At 37.5% G+C, this 18126-nt stretch overlaps 1 protein-coding gene across 1 annotated transcript in view; it reads right to left on the bottom strand.

Annotated features, from left to right (window-relative positions):
• The window catches only part of SLC25A46 (solute carrier family 25 member 46), a 28839-nt gene extending 11458 nt beyond the window's left edge, over nt 1-17381 (bottom strand). The window contains exons 1-7 of the mRNA XM_047090173.1: nt 16998-17381; nt 14131-14173; nt 12787-12844; nt 10178-10255; nt 9379-9479; nt 3301-3357; nt 1976-2033 (exon numbers count right to left, since the gene is read on the bottom strand). Of these exons, the coding sequence (XP_046946129.1) occupies nt 1976-2033; nt 3301-3357; nt 9379-9479; nt 10178-10255; nt 12787-12844; nt 14131-14173; nt 16998-17289 (687 nt within the window). The 5' untranslated portion in view covers nt 17290-17381. The remainder of the gene's footprint in view (nt 1-1975; nt 2034-3300; nt 3358-9378; nt 9480-10177; nt 10256-12786; nt 12845-14130; nt 14174-16997) is intronic.
• Between the last annotated feature and the right edge of the window lie 745 nt (nt 17382-18126).

Raw genomic sequence — 18126 nt, 5'->3', positions numbered from 1 at the left:
AATCTTCAACAAAGCAGGAAAGAATATCCAATGGAAAAAAAGACAGTCTCTTTAGCAAATGGTGCTGGGAGCACTGGACAGCGACATGAAGAATGAAATGGGACTACTTTCGTACACAGTACACAAAAATAAATTCAAAATGGATGAAAGACCTAAATGCAAGACAGGAAACCATCAAAATCATAGAGGAGAAAAGAGGCAGCAACCTCTTTGACCTCGGCCACAGTAACTTCTTATTTGCCATGTCTCTAGAGACAAGGGAAATGAAAGCAAAAATGAACTACTAGGACCTCATCAAGATAAAAAGCTTCTGCACAGCAAAGGGCAATCAACAAAACTAAAAGGCAACTGACAGAATGGGAGAAGATATTTGCAAATGACATATCAGATAATGGGTTAGTATCCAAAATCTATAAAGAACTTACCAAGCTTAACACCCAAAATACAAATAATCCATTGAAGAAATGGGCAGAGGACATGAATAGACTCTTCAAGAAGATATTCAGATGGCTAACAGACACATGAAAAGATGCTCAACATCACTCATCATCAGGGAAATACAAATCAAAACCACAATGAGATAACACTTCACACTTGTCAGAATGGCTAAAATGAACAACTTCAGGAAACAAAATATGTTGACAAGGATTCAGAGAAAAGGGAACCCTTTTGTACTGTTGGTGGGAATACAAACTGGTGCAGCCACACTGGAAAACAGTATGGAGGTTCCTCAAAGAATTAAAAATAGAACAACCCTATGACCCAGCAATTGCACTAATAGGAATTTATCCAAATGATACAAAAATGCTGATTCAAAGGGGCACATGCACCACAATGTTTATAGCAGCACTATCCAGAGCCAAATTATGGAAAGAGCCCAAATGTCCATCAACTGATGAATGGATAAAGAAGATATGGTGTATATACGCATTGGCATATTACTTGGCGATAAAAAGAATGGTATCTTGCCATTTGCAACAATGTGGATGGAACTACACTATATTATGCTGAAGGAAATAAGTCAGTCAGAGAAAGATAAATGTATGAGTTCACTCAAATGTGGAATTTAAGAAACCAAACAGATGAACATGAGGAAGGGAAGGAAAATAAGATTAACATACAGAGGGAGGCAAACCATAAGAGACTCTTAAATACAGAGAACAAACTGAGGGTTATTAGATGAGAGGTGGGTTGGGGGATGGGTTAGATGGGTGATGGGCATTGAGAAGGGCATCTGTTGGGACAAGCACTGGGTGTCACATGTAAGAGATGAATCACTGGTTCTACTCCTGAAGCCAAGACTACACTGTATGTTAACTAAGTTGAATTTAAATTAATTAAATAAATAAAAAGTACATTAATACAATGTGTTTGAAGCACCACCATGTGGTTAGAAATGGTAAAACGCTGTAAAATGCTGACAGGAGACTGCTTTAGCTCTGTAGTACTTAACATGCCATGGCATCAAATGTTCCTGAAAAGGCATATTTAAAAAGAATACTGTTAGTAGACTACAAATGGGACTACCTGATCACTGTTAGGATGATTCTCCAGCATGTTTTATGCTCAGGTAATTAGCAATTTACTGTCCGGTGACAAGCCATAAGCATTTGAGTTGTACATTAAGTGTCTTAAAAGGTTGAAAAAACAAAACAGAACAACCCCTATAGGTTCTTTGTATTCAGAGTAAACCATAGGCTGGGGTCTGAGACAGTTGAATGAAGAGTACAGCTGCCTATTGAAAGGATAAAAAATTAAAACTACAAGTGTGAAGTAAGTGTGCAAAGGAAAGATCCACATCAACAGTGTGCCTAGAATATAATCTCTGAGATATGTGTGCTATCTGTGAGATACAAATTTTAAAAGGATACTGTCTTAAATTTGTCTGGTATACAATCAGAATCTGATATAAATAATATATTGAGTATTCCAAAAAATGTTTTTAACTAAAAAATGACAACGAAGAGTGGCTCACCTGTACTGTTTCAATCAGACTTGCTGAGTAAAAAGGCATTGCCACCATGTAAGTGAGGCTGTAGAAATTAAAACAAATTTATCAGTACACTGAAACCACATGCTTCCACTACATGTTTAGTATCGACTGTAATATATCAACATAATTTATATTCAAGCCTGAATATATTTAAGGGTTTCAACAATTAATATCTATAGCCTGTTAGTATCTACTTCAACTATTAATATCTATAGATACTTCAGAGACCTGTAACACAAGATGCCTTATTCAACAGCTGGCAATGAAAATTTAAGTATTAAATTTTACACAGGGAAAGGCTGCAAGGAAAACAGATTTTATTTTAAACCAGTAAAACGTATGCTTAGTTATGAGTCACTGTCCAACCTGCACATAGCTAATGTAGCCTTGTTGTCTACCTGCACATAGCCAATGTAGCCTATAAATCTGATACTTAGAAGTTAGGATGAGGGATCCATTCCATTGTCTGCCTTTTTAGTGACATTTGAACAAGTAAACTGTTCTGCTATTACCCTATATATTCTCATTATCCATTCCCAGATTTCCCACCCAGCAGAGCTAAGCCAGTCTTCAATGGTGAGTCAAGTCCCCTTTTATTATTAAAAAACAATATTGTACAGCTTTGCAAAGTTGTTTCTTATCACCACTATTTAGACATAGTAATATTACAACTTTGCAAGCCTGCAAAATATAGTTATTTAAAATAATATCAAGGTGGGACTTACCTAACCCTATGGGGCCAGGTCCTGGCAAGTAGTAGTTTTCAAGGTGAATGGAACATCCTAAGTAATAATGTGCTGGAATGTCCCACAGAGGGAGCCAGCAAGCTGGGGGATTTCCAATTCACAATCTTCAAAAAAAATTAAAAAGTGAAGAGTAAAATTCTAATCTACAAAAATGGTCAGTGTTGTAAAATCACTAAGTGACTTTAGGACTACATTTTAATAACGCTAAGGTTTGAATTTGCTCATCACTTTACAGATAAATTTTTGTCTCTGCTTAATAATTAAATGATAATTTTTCCGGCAATTTGGGTTAAACAAACTGAAGACCTTTGCTAACTTCCTAAGAACACAGATAAAAATTAGGTTGTGATTTCAGCCTTTCAAATTAGGAAGATTTATTTTAAAGATAATGTATGTATTTCAGGATTTTATTCTTCGTTCATTCCTGTTATTTGCCTTTTGAAGTTCTAGTCCCACAAATATCTTATTGCTCTTTCTTCACCATACTAAGATTTTTTTTCAGTCCTAACACTATAAAAATTAATGGAAATTTTCAATATTAGTGCCACTTTTGATACTTACGATTTCAGTAGAAGGTGTTCTCCTATTTGTTTAGGATTCCATTTATGTGAAATCTCTCTAAAAAATAAATTTGAATAAAACAAAAGCCATGTTATTTGAAACACCTTGAATCAGCCTGATTTTCAAAAAGGTAATCGATTTTAATTAAAAAAAATCTGTAGGAGAAATATATTCTAATGAAAACATTTTCCTTTCTGGCACACACTTAAACAATTATGTTGGTTTAAAAAGAAAAAAAAAATCCCAGCTGTTTTTCTATGTGCTGCAGGAAGGGGCTGACAGAGGACAAAGAGCTATAACTGATTATAAAAAATAATATGAAAACTTAAAGAAGGAGATATAAAAATGACAGGCTGAGGAAGAAAGAATTGTTGGGGAGAGGAGGAGACAATGAATAGGCTAAAGGAAGAAAAAGCTTTAAAAAATAACTAAGAATGAGAATTTAAAAACAAAATAAAATCAAGTAACTGTAATGCAGAATGAATGACACAACCTTTGCGTAGCACTGAATTTCCAAAGTGTCTTGCCTTACTCTGATGACATTAATTGTGTGACCTACTGTATGCCAGGCACTGTGCAAAGTGCTTTGCGTGAATTATTTCTGACTCTCACAATGACCCTGTTATCCCCATTTCATCGATGAGGAAATAAGCTCGGAGAGGATTCATAACTCACCCAAAGCCATACAACTACTTAGTGGTGGAACTGGGTTCTAAACCCAGGTCTCTGGGACTTGAAGTCTGCACACTCTGCCAGCACTGCCTGTCATCTCATTTGATACAAGAAGGCATCCTGTGACGTAGGCAGAACAGTGGTGGCCCGATTTGTTTTACTTATGAGACAAATGAAGGTAAGAAGACCCACGGGGACATGATCAGGAGACAGGCAAAACATCTGGTCTGGAAGTAAGGTTGAGGACTGTGTGCTTCCTGCTATTTAGGTTACCCGTGGAAACCAGAAAAGGAAAAAGAAGACGACGAGAGGTGAGCTACAAAAACAAAAAAGGAGAAAGCTGTTTCAAGAGAAAAGTCAAAAAGGAGAAAAGAATATGGAATGAGAGCAAAAGGTAAAGTCAGTGAGGAGGCAGAATAAAATGAGAAGGCAGAGAGAGGGACAGGAGACGGGGAGAAGGGGGCGAGGCAGGAGAACAAGAAGGGGTTTGCCATGTCAAAATAAAGCATGAAACAAGGAGAACTGCTGTCCGCAGTTCATCTTTTTTATATTTTTCATCTAAATCATTGGTGGTCATGTCAGCTATATTTTTCTGTGGTTGTTCAGGCCTAATATAATAGTCTTAGTATTAATTTAATCACAATGTGACCCATTCCCCTGAGGGAATGGGCACCCACTGTACCACGGCCATGGCAGGAAGCCGAGAAAACATTTTCTATTTGAAAGGAGTGAATATAAGGAGGTAGGAAATAAATATATTTTATATTTAAAAGGTGTAGAAAATAATCACTAATAAGTCCTCTAAAAACAAAGTCCATACAATTATAACATAGGTGGTATGTGGACTTTTTAAGAAAATGAAAGATTCGCAGAAAAACTTTTAGAAAACAGCCCAACCACCTCTGGTTAAGAAGACCTTAGAGAGGTTTCTGGGTCACATTCTGATTAAATTAATACTAAGACTATTATATAAGGCCTGAACAGCCGCAGAAAAATATAGCTGAGATGACCACCAGTGATTTAGATGAAAAATATAAAAAAGATGAAGCTTCCCAGTTTTTGACAGAGACTTTCTGATTGTAAAACAATATATGCTACATGGTTTGTAAATCATCAGGGCACTGCTATTACTCTTATCATGGCCTCAGAAAGTATCAAAGGGGATTATAACATTGATTTTAAGGATGAAATCATCATTAACATTATAGACAGATGGGTCTGTGATCTGTATTTCTGTAAGGACTGGGCTACTTCACCTTTGAATACAATACTAATCACTATTGCCAATTCTTAACATCAATAAGACTAGTAAAAATGGGGAAAATGAAATTTAGAATCAAGTATGTATCTGTGGGTAAACTTATTGCCACAGCTCTAGAAATCTAAATTAGCACATTTAAATGCTTCAGGAAAGACAGTAGTATAAAAATCTACTTGTGATTACACTTCTTTCTATTTCATTACCAGAAATACCAGAAGATGAGTAAATATATTTAACTATTTTCACAAGCAAAACCTCCCCTTGAAAAAGAGCAACAAAATTAACAGAAATGACTTGCTTTTTCTTAAAATAGTTCTCCATCTGACAGATTGATATACATGTTCCCATGCATAATCAATACACAAAAGCAACAGAATTTTAAATAACTCTATTTTTAAATAGCCTTTACTTACCATTATCTCTTATTTTCATATGTTCAGACAGCTGACCTCCTAAAAAAAAAATCTTCCCTCAACCAAACCCATCTTTCAGCTACTTCTCTTCACCTTTCCTCTGCACAGCCAACTTTCTAAACTTGCTATTTCCACATCCTAAGCTCCCCACTCACCCCTGAACCCACTCCAAATTGGCTTCTACTCCATTATTTTACAAAAACGGCTCTTGTCAAGGTCCCCATTACCTCCATGCCACTAAATCCAATGGACATTTTTAAGTCTGAGGGTTGCTGGAGGGGAAGTGGGCAGGAGGATAGGTATTAAGGATTGTGATAAACACTGGATGTTGTATATACCTAATTTGCCCTTTCAATGGCCATCAGCCCCCAGGTTCTTCCCTTCTTCTTGAAGCCCACTGTCCCTGTATTCCACTATCCCACCACAATCTTCTGGATTTTTCTCCTCCCTTCTAATCTCTACTTTTGACTCCTTTGCTGAAGTATTTTCTTAGTCCAGCCACCTATTCTAGAGTTCCTAAATGATCAGGCCCTCTTCTTATTTTATATATTATGCTCCTTCCTAAGGCAATGTCATCTAAGATGATGGCTTCAAAAACCTCCCAAATCGATTACCTTCAGTTGAAATTTCTCTATATCAACCATGTGTATCATCTGTCTCCTGATAACCCTCCCTGGATATGGCAAAGCATCTAAAAATGAACTTGTCCAATATCAAGCTTATGATCTTTCTTTCCTACTCTTAGACTCTACTGTGTTCCCCAACTAGAAACTGTTAATCAAAGGGAAATCTCCTAATTGGTGAAAGATTTCATTGTGTTTAAAACAGAGTATGTTCAAAGTTAGTGAATTCAGAGGAATGGTTAAAAGAAACAGATAACATAAGCAGAAACTGCTAGGTATTTATATTGGTAAAACTACAAATAATGAGTCAAATGAAGTTGGAGATCAACCAAATGGGTTTTGTGAAAGACTGAACTACACAGGTAGTCTTGGTTACAGGTGGTCCTTACATGAATATGAGAAATCCTACAGGAAAGTAAAGGGTACTTCAGGGTAGAGTAACACATAGTCTCACTCACTCCACCTTGGAGAAGATCTATGGGAGGACAAGGGAGGGATCTGGGCACTAGATAAAGAGATCACAGATGATGATCCTGAGTTATATACACTTTTTTTTTTTTTAAGAAGTAATACTGCAAAACTCTAAGCTTGATGACTTAATGGACACTACAGATTTGTTCTTTTTCTCTCAGATGTGATCAAAATGAGTATAAAAATGTAAATATTGGTGAATCCATACTGTCTCACTTGTTCTATCTACTGATCACTGTGCAGTTAAGGCACTTCAGTCTAGGAGAGCCCCAAAGCTCATTCCTCTCGTGTGAATCAAATCTGTGAATCACTTTGGGTTACTGCTTTGCTTCCTTGTCTGCTATGACTAAGCTTTCCCCTAAGAAAGGTCAAGCCTGCTCCAAAAAAGTTAGAATTAAATAAAAAAATATGCTGTGCTTCCGAGAATGGCTTTATTTGACATCTAGTTACATAAGCCAAAATCCTAGGAGTCATTGAGGATAGCTCCTCCTCTATCACCTACCATCCCCAGTCTATCACCAAGTTCCATCAGTTTTACCTAAATATATTGCAAAAGTATCCACTTAGATCTATCTCAAAAGATGCCACCCAATGGTCTGAGCTACCATTATTTGTCACCTAGATTAATGTTATAGCATGTGAATATGTATCCTTTTACCTAGTTTGGTCCTCCGATAATATTTTCATCTCCATTTGCAATGATCCTTTAAAAACATAAATCCGATAACGTCACTGACCTCTCTTCATGTCTTTAGGTCATGTCATTGACCTAAAACGCTTCAATATTCTTAAAGTGGCCTAAACGTCATACACTTGGGTCTCACCTCCCTCTTCAGCATTCTGTCACACTGCTCTCTCTTTTGCTCTCTGAGCTTCAGCCATTTGAGCTTTCTCTCAATTACCCGAATTCTCCATGTTCTCCTTGTGACAGTGTCTTCACACAAATGGGCCTCAGCCTCCTAATCACCATTCAGATGTCAGTTTATGTGTTATTTTATTAGGGACACTGTTCCTAAACCTTTAACATTTTCACAGATCCTTTTCTTTTCCTTCAGGGAACAAATCTCAATTTGTAGTTATTTATTCATTAATGGGATTATTTTACTTAATGTAAATTAAGTAAAATTATTTTACTTAATTTTACTTAATGTCCCTTATATTACTAGATTCTAAGCTTCATGGTCTCAGGTACCTTTTGTTTTTTTCTCCTCACTGTATACCAGATTTCCAGCACAGGACCTAGCACATAGTAAGTAGTCAGGAAATATTAGCTACATAAATAAATTAACAATTGGGATTTATCAGAAAAATTATCCAGGGGCGCCTGGGTAGCTTAGTCAGTTAAGCATATGACTCTTGGTTTTGGCTCTGGTTATGATCTTACGGTTCCATGAGTTCGAGCCCCACATCAGATTCTGCGCTGACAGTGAGAGGCTGCTTGGAATTCTCTCTCTCTCCCCCTCTCTCTACTCCTCTCCCACTCGTGCTGTCTCTCTCTCAAAATAAACAAATTAAAAAAAAAAACCAAAACAAAAAACCTGTATATCCAGCTCATCCCTTTCTGTTCTTTTCCACACTTCAGACTTCTCAGTCTGGCCTAGATTACTGTAACAGTTCTTCACAAGTCTCTGGCTACACCAGTCACCCCCCCGGCCTTTTTTTTTTTTTAACACTGTCACTTGAGTAAATCCTTGACCAAAGAAGCCATAAACTGAAACAAACACCTTAGATTCCCAACTCCATAGAGAATAAAGCCACAGTCCCTTACAAAGGCACAACCACACTTCAATCGAGCATCTCAGTCTCTCTTCCTGTTATTCCACCCCATAAATGTCCAATATTTAAAATTTTTTTTTCAACGTTTTTTTTTTGTTTGTTTGTTTTTTTTTTTATTTTTGGGACAGAGAGAGACAGAGCATGAACGGGCGAGGGGCAGAGAGAGAGGGAGACACAGAATCGGAAACAGGCTCCAGGCTCTGAGCCATCAGCCCAGAGCCTGACGCGGGGCTCGAACTCACGGACCGCGAGATCGTGACCTGGCTGAAGTCGGACGCTTAACCGACTGCGCCACCCAGGCGCCCCAATGTCCAATATTTTAAGCACAAGACACTTATTACCCAGACCTTCCAACATCCATTAAATTGGGTTTGCTGTCACCTCTACTTGGAATGTTCTCCCTCTCTAACAAATCAATTCCTACTCATAATTCAACATACAGCTCAGATTTCAGTTCTTTTTTTGAAATCCTTGCCAATAACTTAATGCAAAGTGTCCCTTGGGCACTAGAAGGAGTTTGTTTAATCACAGTACTAATCATGATGTACTATAATTTGCTTACATGTGTCTCCTTTATCCAAGTGGCTACTTCAACAGTAAGAACTGCTCATATACTCATATTTGTTCCTCGGTAGAGAGTTGCTGAAACAGCAGTAGGAGCTGAATGACCAATCTCAATAGATACTAGACCAGGAAGCATTTTCTTTATCATATACTCATTCAATAAGATAGAACTAATTTTAGTCTGTTTCTTTTCTTAGCTACTTCAGACAACTTTTCAAAGTCAAGGTATTTTTACAAACTATCATATTTTGTCAAAATTTAATATGAAACTAATATTGAAAAGATGCCAAAAAGGTACCTTGGTAAAGGTGTGAATTCACTGATTATTCCCTCTGCTCCAAGCGTGACTCCCTGGACGATAAACGTGCTGCCCATTCCTTTCCAAAGGGCCCTTGGTCCCTAAAATGAACAAAATTGATTGTTATTTCTGTTAGTGCCTGAATAAGAGACAGAGAGGTCTTAATAAAATTTGTCATTGAATGTTTACTAATATATGCCAATAAAGCATTATTCTAAGACATTTTAGTAAAGAACTACAACTACATTAACTCCTATCATTTTAACATTTGTCCAGTGGCCTACATTTAGGCAAATCTGAACACTCCAATTAACTAAATCCCTAATATTGATTAAATATCTCTAATTTTTAATTAATTTCGGCAAAGACGTGAATTTATTGATTGTTCAGTGACATTGAAAGATATAATTACTATGTTGCATTAAATTTTAGTACAAGAGTTAAAATATTTTTATTAACTAAATTAAAAGAAATTATTCTTGCTTTATTACAAAGGCCAAATGGTACTTACATTATAAATAACTTTAATAGAACCTACAGACTAATTCTTTTTTTTTTTTTAAATTTTTTTTTTTTTCAACGTTTATTTATTTTTGGGACAGAGAGAGACAGAGCATAAACGGGGGAGGGGCAGAGAGAGAGGGAGACACAGAATCGGAAACAGGCTCCAGGCTCTGAGCCATCAGCCCAGAGCCCGACGCGGGGCTCGAACTCACGGACCGCGAGATCGTGACCTGGCTGAAGTCGGACGCTTAACCGACTGCGCCACCCAGGCGCCCCCCTACAGACTAATTCTTACCTGAGTTTTGTTGAAGCTGTACATAATATTGATGACTGTAAATGGAGTGAGATGGTAATGCCGAGCATGATAATTAACCTATAAAAAAGATATTTAGTAATTATTTTTTGTTATTGTTTTAAGAAATAACCAAGCCATGAAAGATATACAATGGAGTCACAGTATAAACAAAAGTTCAATTCTAAAGTCATCAGTAATTACACATAAACAAAATTACTACTCTTAAAAGTACATGAAATAACTTATTACAACTACAGTACATATGGATATATATATATATATATATATGTATGTATATATGTATACACACACACAACCCAGAAAACCAACACACAGTATACACAGTAAGGTAGAATATATGATAAAGAAGCCCAGGCTGTTTGATATTTATGTTTCCATAAACACTAGAATTACATTCCATGTAGCAAAACATTCATGCCTTTTAACACACATGAACCATGAAGAATTCAGGAAACAGGAGACTCATGTCTCCTAATAGCAAGGATTTTTCATACTATAAGCTATAAATTATTGATAAATTAGGAAATCAGTAAAGGGGGTCAGAACCAATACTTACTAAGTGAAATAACAAAAAAGAAAATATTAGAATGCATCACACATTCTAATGGTATTCCATAAAACATTTTTTTAAGTTACTCATATAGATGTATACAGTGGATCACAATGTGACACTGCTGCTTTGTAAAACATGTCTGGAATCCAGTTTTAGGGGATACACACTGTCCATGCTGTTAATGACTATTTTTGGGGGGGGGGTTCTAAGCATGAACAGTTTAATCTGTAATTATTTATATCTTTCTAACTCAATTTTCACAGAAGATTAAATTAGGTCATAGAAGCTTTTTACCACAGTGTTGTCCACTCACCCCCTGGGGCCTTGCAGGGGATCTACAAGTTCAAAATTATTTTCTTAATGACACTAAGGCATCATTTTTTTTATTGTGTTGATATTTTCAATAATAGTGCAAAACAATGGTGGGTGTTGATATTTTCAGTAATAGCGCAAAACAATGGTGGGTAAAATTGCTAATTCCTTAGCATGCATCAAGGCAGCTGGCAGCAAACTATACTTTTGTATGTTTTGTATTCTTCATCCCACTCACTTGGAAGGAGAAAAAAGCCACTTTCACTAAAGAATGTCTGTGGCGAAACAGTAAAATATATTAATTTCATAAAATCTTGATTCTTGAATTACATCTTTCTAAATTAATATTCTGTGTGTTGATCATAAAGTAAGATGGCTTATGGCTGTTGTGAGGAAAAGCACTTGTCTGATGGAGTTGCAAGCTGAACTAGCCACTTTTTTCATGCAGCACCATTTCTTCTGGAAAAACTGACAGACGATAGTTATTAACACTTGAGACAGGCATGTTTTTATTCTATTATTTTTTTTAAGCTTATCTATTTATTTTGAGAGAGAGAGAGAGACAGTGTGAGCAGGGGAGGGGCAGAGAGAGAGGGAGAGAAAGAATCCCAAGCAGGCTCTGCACTGTCAGTGAACAGCCTGATGCAGGGCTCAAACTCACAAAACCAGGAGATCATGACCTGAGCTGAAACCTAGAGTCAGATGTTTAAATGACTGAACCACCCAAGTGCCCCGAGACAGACATATTTTTTAAAATGCACACAGTGGGCCTGTTGATTTAAAAAAAAACTGACACTGTTTTGCCAATGATAAATTTGACTTCACAAGCAAAAATTAGAATTGTAGAAAACCTGCATCTACCATCAAGAACTTACCAATACTGGAACTCATTTCTGGTGGGACTGGTAGTGATTTAATGACGATTTATATATATATATATACACACACACACAGTATAATCCAGATATCTTAACATTTAAAAGATCTAAAGAACTCAGTAAATTAGTATTTTTCAAATAACCAACACATGATGATATAGAATCATAAATGGATAAAAAAAATCCATTCAACATGCAGTATAGATCAACAGATTTTAATGTTAGAGAGTACAAAAAGTTAACTTATACCTAAGATTTCTGATTGTAAATAACCCTTAATATATTACTACTTATTAAGTTTTGGTGTACTAACAAACAACAAAATCTGCCAATTATCTAAAAAAGATATAAGACACTCCATTTTCAAATACATAATGTGTATAAGTTTAGACTTTCTTCTTTCAAAACCAATATACCACAACAGATTTGACTACAGAGGCAGATATGAAAATTTGGTTGTCTTCTATTATGTAAGATAGGAAAGATATTTACAAAACAGTACAAGTTATTTTTTCATAAAACTGTTATTTATGTTAATATCTAATGGGTTTATTAGTTTTTAATGAAGTCAAGGAATATATATTAAAATTTTCCCAGTTTTGATTTCTGAAGTGCTAAATATTGACTGATAGATATTATTCATATAAACAAAAGTTCTTTGGAGACCTCGGTAATTTTTACAACCCAAGGGTTTTCAAGACCAAAATGTTTGAGACTGGTATATTGTAGATTCTGGTACATTTCACATGGAATAATTGTTACATAGTCTCAGCCATTTATCTGAGCTCTGTATTTTAAATCAGGTCGGTATTAATGTTTAGAAGGTCAAAGAAAAGTACATTTACCTGACATTGGCGGCGCAGGACAATGCAAGGATGGGCCAGTACATTTTCTGTAAAGAGACTATGAAAGAACAATTTATGTATATGTGTGTGTGTGTGTGTGTGTGTGTGTGTATGGCCAAAACTTAATTTATAACATGTATCTGAAATTATTCTTGCTTGAAGAATCACACATTATTATGTTTCCCATGCTAAAAGTAAAAATAATAATAATTAAAAAAAAGGCTAGACATGCTTGCAAATCATTCTACCAATAATAAAATTCAATATGAAAAGAATTAAAGACAGATCTGCAAACTGGTAAGCAAAGGAAATAACATAGAATATTGATATGTATAGTCTAAAGATGAAACTACATGTCCGTATGCCTGATTTGGCAAACTCCTTTCCTAGACAACTTAAATGCTTTCCTTTTTTTTCCCCAGAAAATGTCCTATGAACAGAGTTCCTATCAGAAGAGTCATCTATTCTTCATTAGCCCCATTCTGTAAGTTTTAGTTTCGAGGTACACTATATTTAAGTGATAAGGATTTCAATGACTGTTAATTGACTACTATTTTGGGTATCAAATATTTCTTTGAAAGAATCACCACAAAATAAGTACAACTGCGGGCTAACATACTAACAATGACAGAGACACAGCAGGTATGCACACACACACATATATAAATAATACATCAAATGAACAACAGCTTTAAGTATAAATAGTGAGGCTAAAGAAAAATTAACTATAGCAGAAAGAAAACTTTAACACAGTTTTGTTCCTATTTACGTTAATGCTCTAATTATGCAAATAAAATCATTTTTTTCTTGGTTAAAATTTTAAAACAATGAGTTATTCTGGCATGCAATAAACTCTTTGTGCAATTCTGATGTATCTGGAATAATACTCACTAAAGATCACATAGTCAAGATTGGGGGCTTTTCTTTCACAAAATGATCATTAAAAAAAAATGGTATTATTAAAAGCTGATTGTAAGCAAGACCTAGACTCTATGTTGCTAAATATCATATTATATTTAGAATGTTTAGGGAAAGTTTCAATGCAAAATTACTTTGTCTTGGAGGAGATTAGATCAGATTTTTTGGATAGACACATGAAAGTTGTTACAATATAACTTACAAAATTATTTTCTGATTACAAAATTGAATGACTATTTTCTATTCTTCCTGAAAACAAATCAAGCTGTAGATTTTAAATAATAATTTTTCTGCAAAATATTATTCAACATTTAATCTACTGCTCCAAAGAATCTGAAGGAAGCAATACTAATCATTTAATATTATATATTACAGAAGACACTTGAAATAAAAACTTAAATTAAAAATCTTTAGATAAAACATTACCTTGCAAGGCCAATACCAAATCCAGCAAATCTATTCAACTGCTCTAAAACAGAAGAAATAACATTATTCATAACCAATATTTAGGTTTACTGTAAAAAAAAATTTCTTTTATTAACACAATATTTATTTAAATTCCACATCCCAAAGTCAAATTCTGATATGGGCCAGGGAAGCCGTGGGAAGTTAAAAGGCAGAACCACTCTTCAGCTCCATTTCATTGTTGAGATGTGGGACTGTGGGCCCAGGGTTTCTAAACTGTCATTTTTCCTAAAACAGTATTCTCGTTTTTACATAGTATCTTCCAAATTTAAAATATTGGCAACTATTTTTTTTTACGTTTACTTATTTTTTGAGAGCCATAGTGAGACAGAGCACAGGTTGGGGAGGGGCAGAGAGAGAAGGAGACACAGAATCTGAAGGAGGCTGCAGGCTCTGAGCTGTCAGCAGAGAGCCCAACATGGGGCTTGAACTCACAAACCATGAGATCATGACCTGAGCCAAAGTCGGATGCTTAACCGACTGAGCCACCCAGGCGCCCATGGGAGGGGGCTATTTTTAAAAGCACTAACAGGGGCGCCTGGGTGGCTCAGTCGGTTAAGCGTCCGACTTCGGCTCAGGTCACGATCTCGCGGTCCGTGAGTTCGAGCCCCGCGTCAGGCTCTGGGCTGATGGCTCAGAGCCTGGAGCCTGCTTCTGATTCTGTGTCTCCCTCTCTCTCTGCCCCTTCCCCGTTCATGCTCTGTCTCTCTCTGTCTCAAAAATAAATAAAATGTTAAAAAAAAAAATTTTTTTTAAAAGCACTAACATACTGGGTAGGCCAAATCAAACGTGTCTGCAGGTAGAATTTAAGGACTACCAGTTTTCAAATTCTAACTAAAAACAATTTAATTTTTTTTCTAAAAAAGGTTCTGATACTATACCAGCCAACAACTTTACCTCCGGTCTTGTAAAACTAGTCATTTACTATTATTGGTGGAAAGCATCTATGTTGAACCAACAGTTGCAAGTGAAACACCTCAAAAGTATTAAATTAACAGTACTTAGGGTAATCAAAAGAGGTAAATAAGGGTCTCTTCTTCTCTCTCCCCAGGTTTTAAATATTTTGAGAATAGCTGCTTAATTAGGTCTCTGTGACAGGCTACTGGATACATATGTGCTACTGCTGATGGCATTTCTATCATCTTAGAAAAGTTTACAGCTGGAAACATTCCTATGCATATGTCAAAACAAAAAACTTTCTCCTTGGCTAAACAACTCAAAAACATGATGGTGAAATATCACAATCTCGAGGGACTAGATATACAATTTCTACTATAATACAATATTCACAAGGGATAATTTTTCTGTCTCATCCTCTTTTCTCTCTCTGCTCTTTGATCTTTCAAATGAAGCAATACCCTATTTCGTTAGTTAGAATAAGGCCATGTAAACAGGTCCCTTGGCAAACTATGTGGTTAGCTATTGCCTTGAAAAATGTACAAGCCAGATGGAAGTTTCTTTTGCCAACTCAGATACGTTCTTCTTTCAGCTTTTTCCTTTTTGCGTGTACAGATCATCCCCAATATTAGCAGAAAATGCCACTGATATTTTCTGGAAAGTGTTAGAAAGGTTTATTTTCGTTAGCTGTGTAAGTCTCTTAGTCTTCTACTCTTGCAGTTATCATCACCAGCCTCTTAACTGCTGCAAAACACCCCCCTGGTTTCATTAAGAGTTCCTCCTCATTGTAACCATCAAAGCACGAATTATGAAAAGATGAAAAACCCTCAGCTTTGCTGCATTAGAAGGTGACTGTGTAGCAATCATATGTGTATTTTGAATTATTTAATTTATAACTTCCCAGTACTTCTTTTGGGACCTACAGAAAGAAAATGAGACAGGTTGAAAAAGCAAATTGTATGACACTGTGTAAGTCATGGATCTTCTTCCACATCCTCATTTGCTCCTAGATGATATTTAAAGTCTATTCCTCTCAGTTAACACAAATCAAATAAAAATTGTTGTACTCCCAAATTAAAACCAAAGAAATGAGAATAAACATATCTAAAATATACTTAATATTTAATGATTTAGCCTATTATTCTAATGATTTCAAAATGGGGAGAGGCAGTTATTATTTCCATTTTATGTATTAAAAAGTTGAGAATAGTTAGATCAGTGTTGTAATTATAACACTGGTCTTCTGACATCCTGCAGAGAATAATTAGGTCTTGATTCCAAAGTCTTGAAATGGTCTCAATGTTTTTTTACTATTTAGTGAAGTTTGTAGGTGAGAAATAGGAAAGCAGGAGGTGGGAAAACATAGGAGTAGTTTCAGCGTCTAGAAAATAGACACAATTCCTATGATTAAAAGATAAAGGAAAAGAAACGAATACTTTTTAGCCTCCTATATGCTCATACTAAGCATTACTTACACCTCATTTAACACTTAAATAGAGCCAGGTTTGAATCCAAGCCTGTCAGTGCTGAAAAACTTCTTTCCAGAACACAAAGCACAATTCAAAGAAATAAAGCTGTCAGTGAATTAGGTTACTGTTCACATAATTCCCAGTGAACAGTAAATAATTTCCTTCCTTCTTGATTTAGGTCATGGGATGGAATACACCCAAACCCTTCGAAACTCCTACTGCGCAGACCAGAGCTAAGGCAGGTGTCTTTTCTGGAGGTGATCCCGGAATAAAGGTTTCTGCAAGGGAGAGGGAGCAGGCCCACTGCAGGGGGCAGAGGACGAAAGGAGGGCAGAGGGTGTGGCGCGCGATAGGCCCAGCGGCACCGAAGGCGGCACCCTCCGCGTGGCTTCCGCGCTTTGCAGGCCTCGAGCCGCGGCTCCGCCACTCCACCCACCCCTGCCTTGCTCCCACGTCCCTCACCGCTGCTCTGCCCCTGCACGCCGCCGCCGCCGCTGCTGCTGCCGCCGGGAAACGGTTCCTCCGCGGGGCCCTCGAGCGGGGTGGAGGGGGCGGGCGCGCCGTAGGGCGGGCTCTTCTCTCCCCAGTGCAGGTTGCGGCTACCGGGGATGTCTGGGGGAGTGGTCACCCAGTGGCTCAGGTCCGACCCGGAGCTGAAGGACCTGGCAGGGAAGGCGCCGCTAAAGCCCTGCTCATCCCGGGCACCGCCTCGATAGCCCAAGCCATCGAATCCGTCCGGGCGCCGCGGATGCATCGGAGACGGGGCAGGATGAGGCGAGCCCCCCGGGGCCCACCACCACTAGGGCCACCGCGACCTCGGGCCACACGGCTTCTTCGTCGCCGGCGCCGCGTCTGGGGAAATCTGACAACCGGAAGTCACGTTGCAACCCCGGAAGTTTGGTGAGCACGTGATCTTAGCCTTTTCCGGTGATTTCTAGAGGGATGGTTGCTAGGGAGACGCGGAGACAACCAAGGGCCGAGCCTTGAAAAGGTCTCTGTGGAGGAGGTGGGAAGAGGACTGTGGAGTTAATGGAACATTGTACCAAAGAGATACCGTAAAGGAATTGGAGTGGGAGGGACGGCTTGGATGAGCGGAGATCGAATAAAGACGTTTGTTTTACCGAGGGACAAACGCATCCCTGGAGCTGACTCACTGAGATCTCAGCCAGAAATGTTCTGCTGCACCCCAAGGCCTCAGATCTAGCTAGGTCTTTTCTTTTCCTTATTGGTCTAGTGCCTCACCCGCTGCGAGAGAGCTATTAGAGGTTAGAGTTGTGGGGTGTTGGTAACGTTCCCTCTAGTTTCGCCTCCCGCACTTGCCGTTTTAGCTAACATCTATTGAGCGAGCTGGTTCTGCACCGTGAACGCAAAGGTAGTATGGACCGCCAGACCAAGCATTAGAAAAGACGGCCGGTGGAGAAAACCCTCTGACCCTCCGCTCCTCCCAAGAATGTAAACTGCTCTCGGATTTAGAAATTAAGCATTTTGCTTTTCTAAGGCTACAAATAGTTTTGTTTGTTTGTTTGTTTGTTTTGCTGGTACACCTAAATCACTCCGTGTATGTAAAGCCCAGTGATACTGTTCAAAATTG

Source organism: Lynx rufus, unplaced genomic scaffold (genome assembly GCF_022079265.1).
Source record: "Lynx rufus isolate CCGP_SWC_20201006 ecotype Redwood Valley unplaced genomic scaffold, mLynRuf1.p SCAF_1, whole genome shotgun sequence".
In the NCBI taxonomy this organism is placed as follows: Eukaryota; Metazoa; Chordata; class Mammalia; order Carnivora; family Felidae; genus Lynx; species Lynx rufus.
Note: the sequence above shows the minus strand (reverse complement) of the source record. Positions and strands in the feature narration are given on the sequence as shown.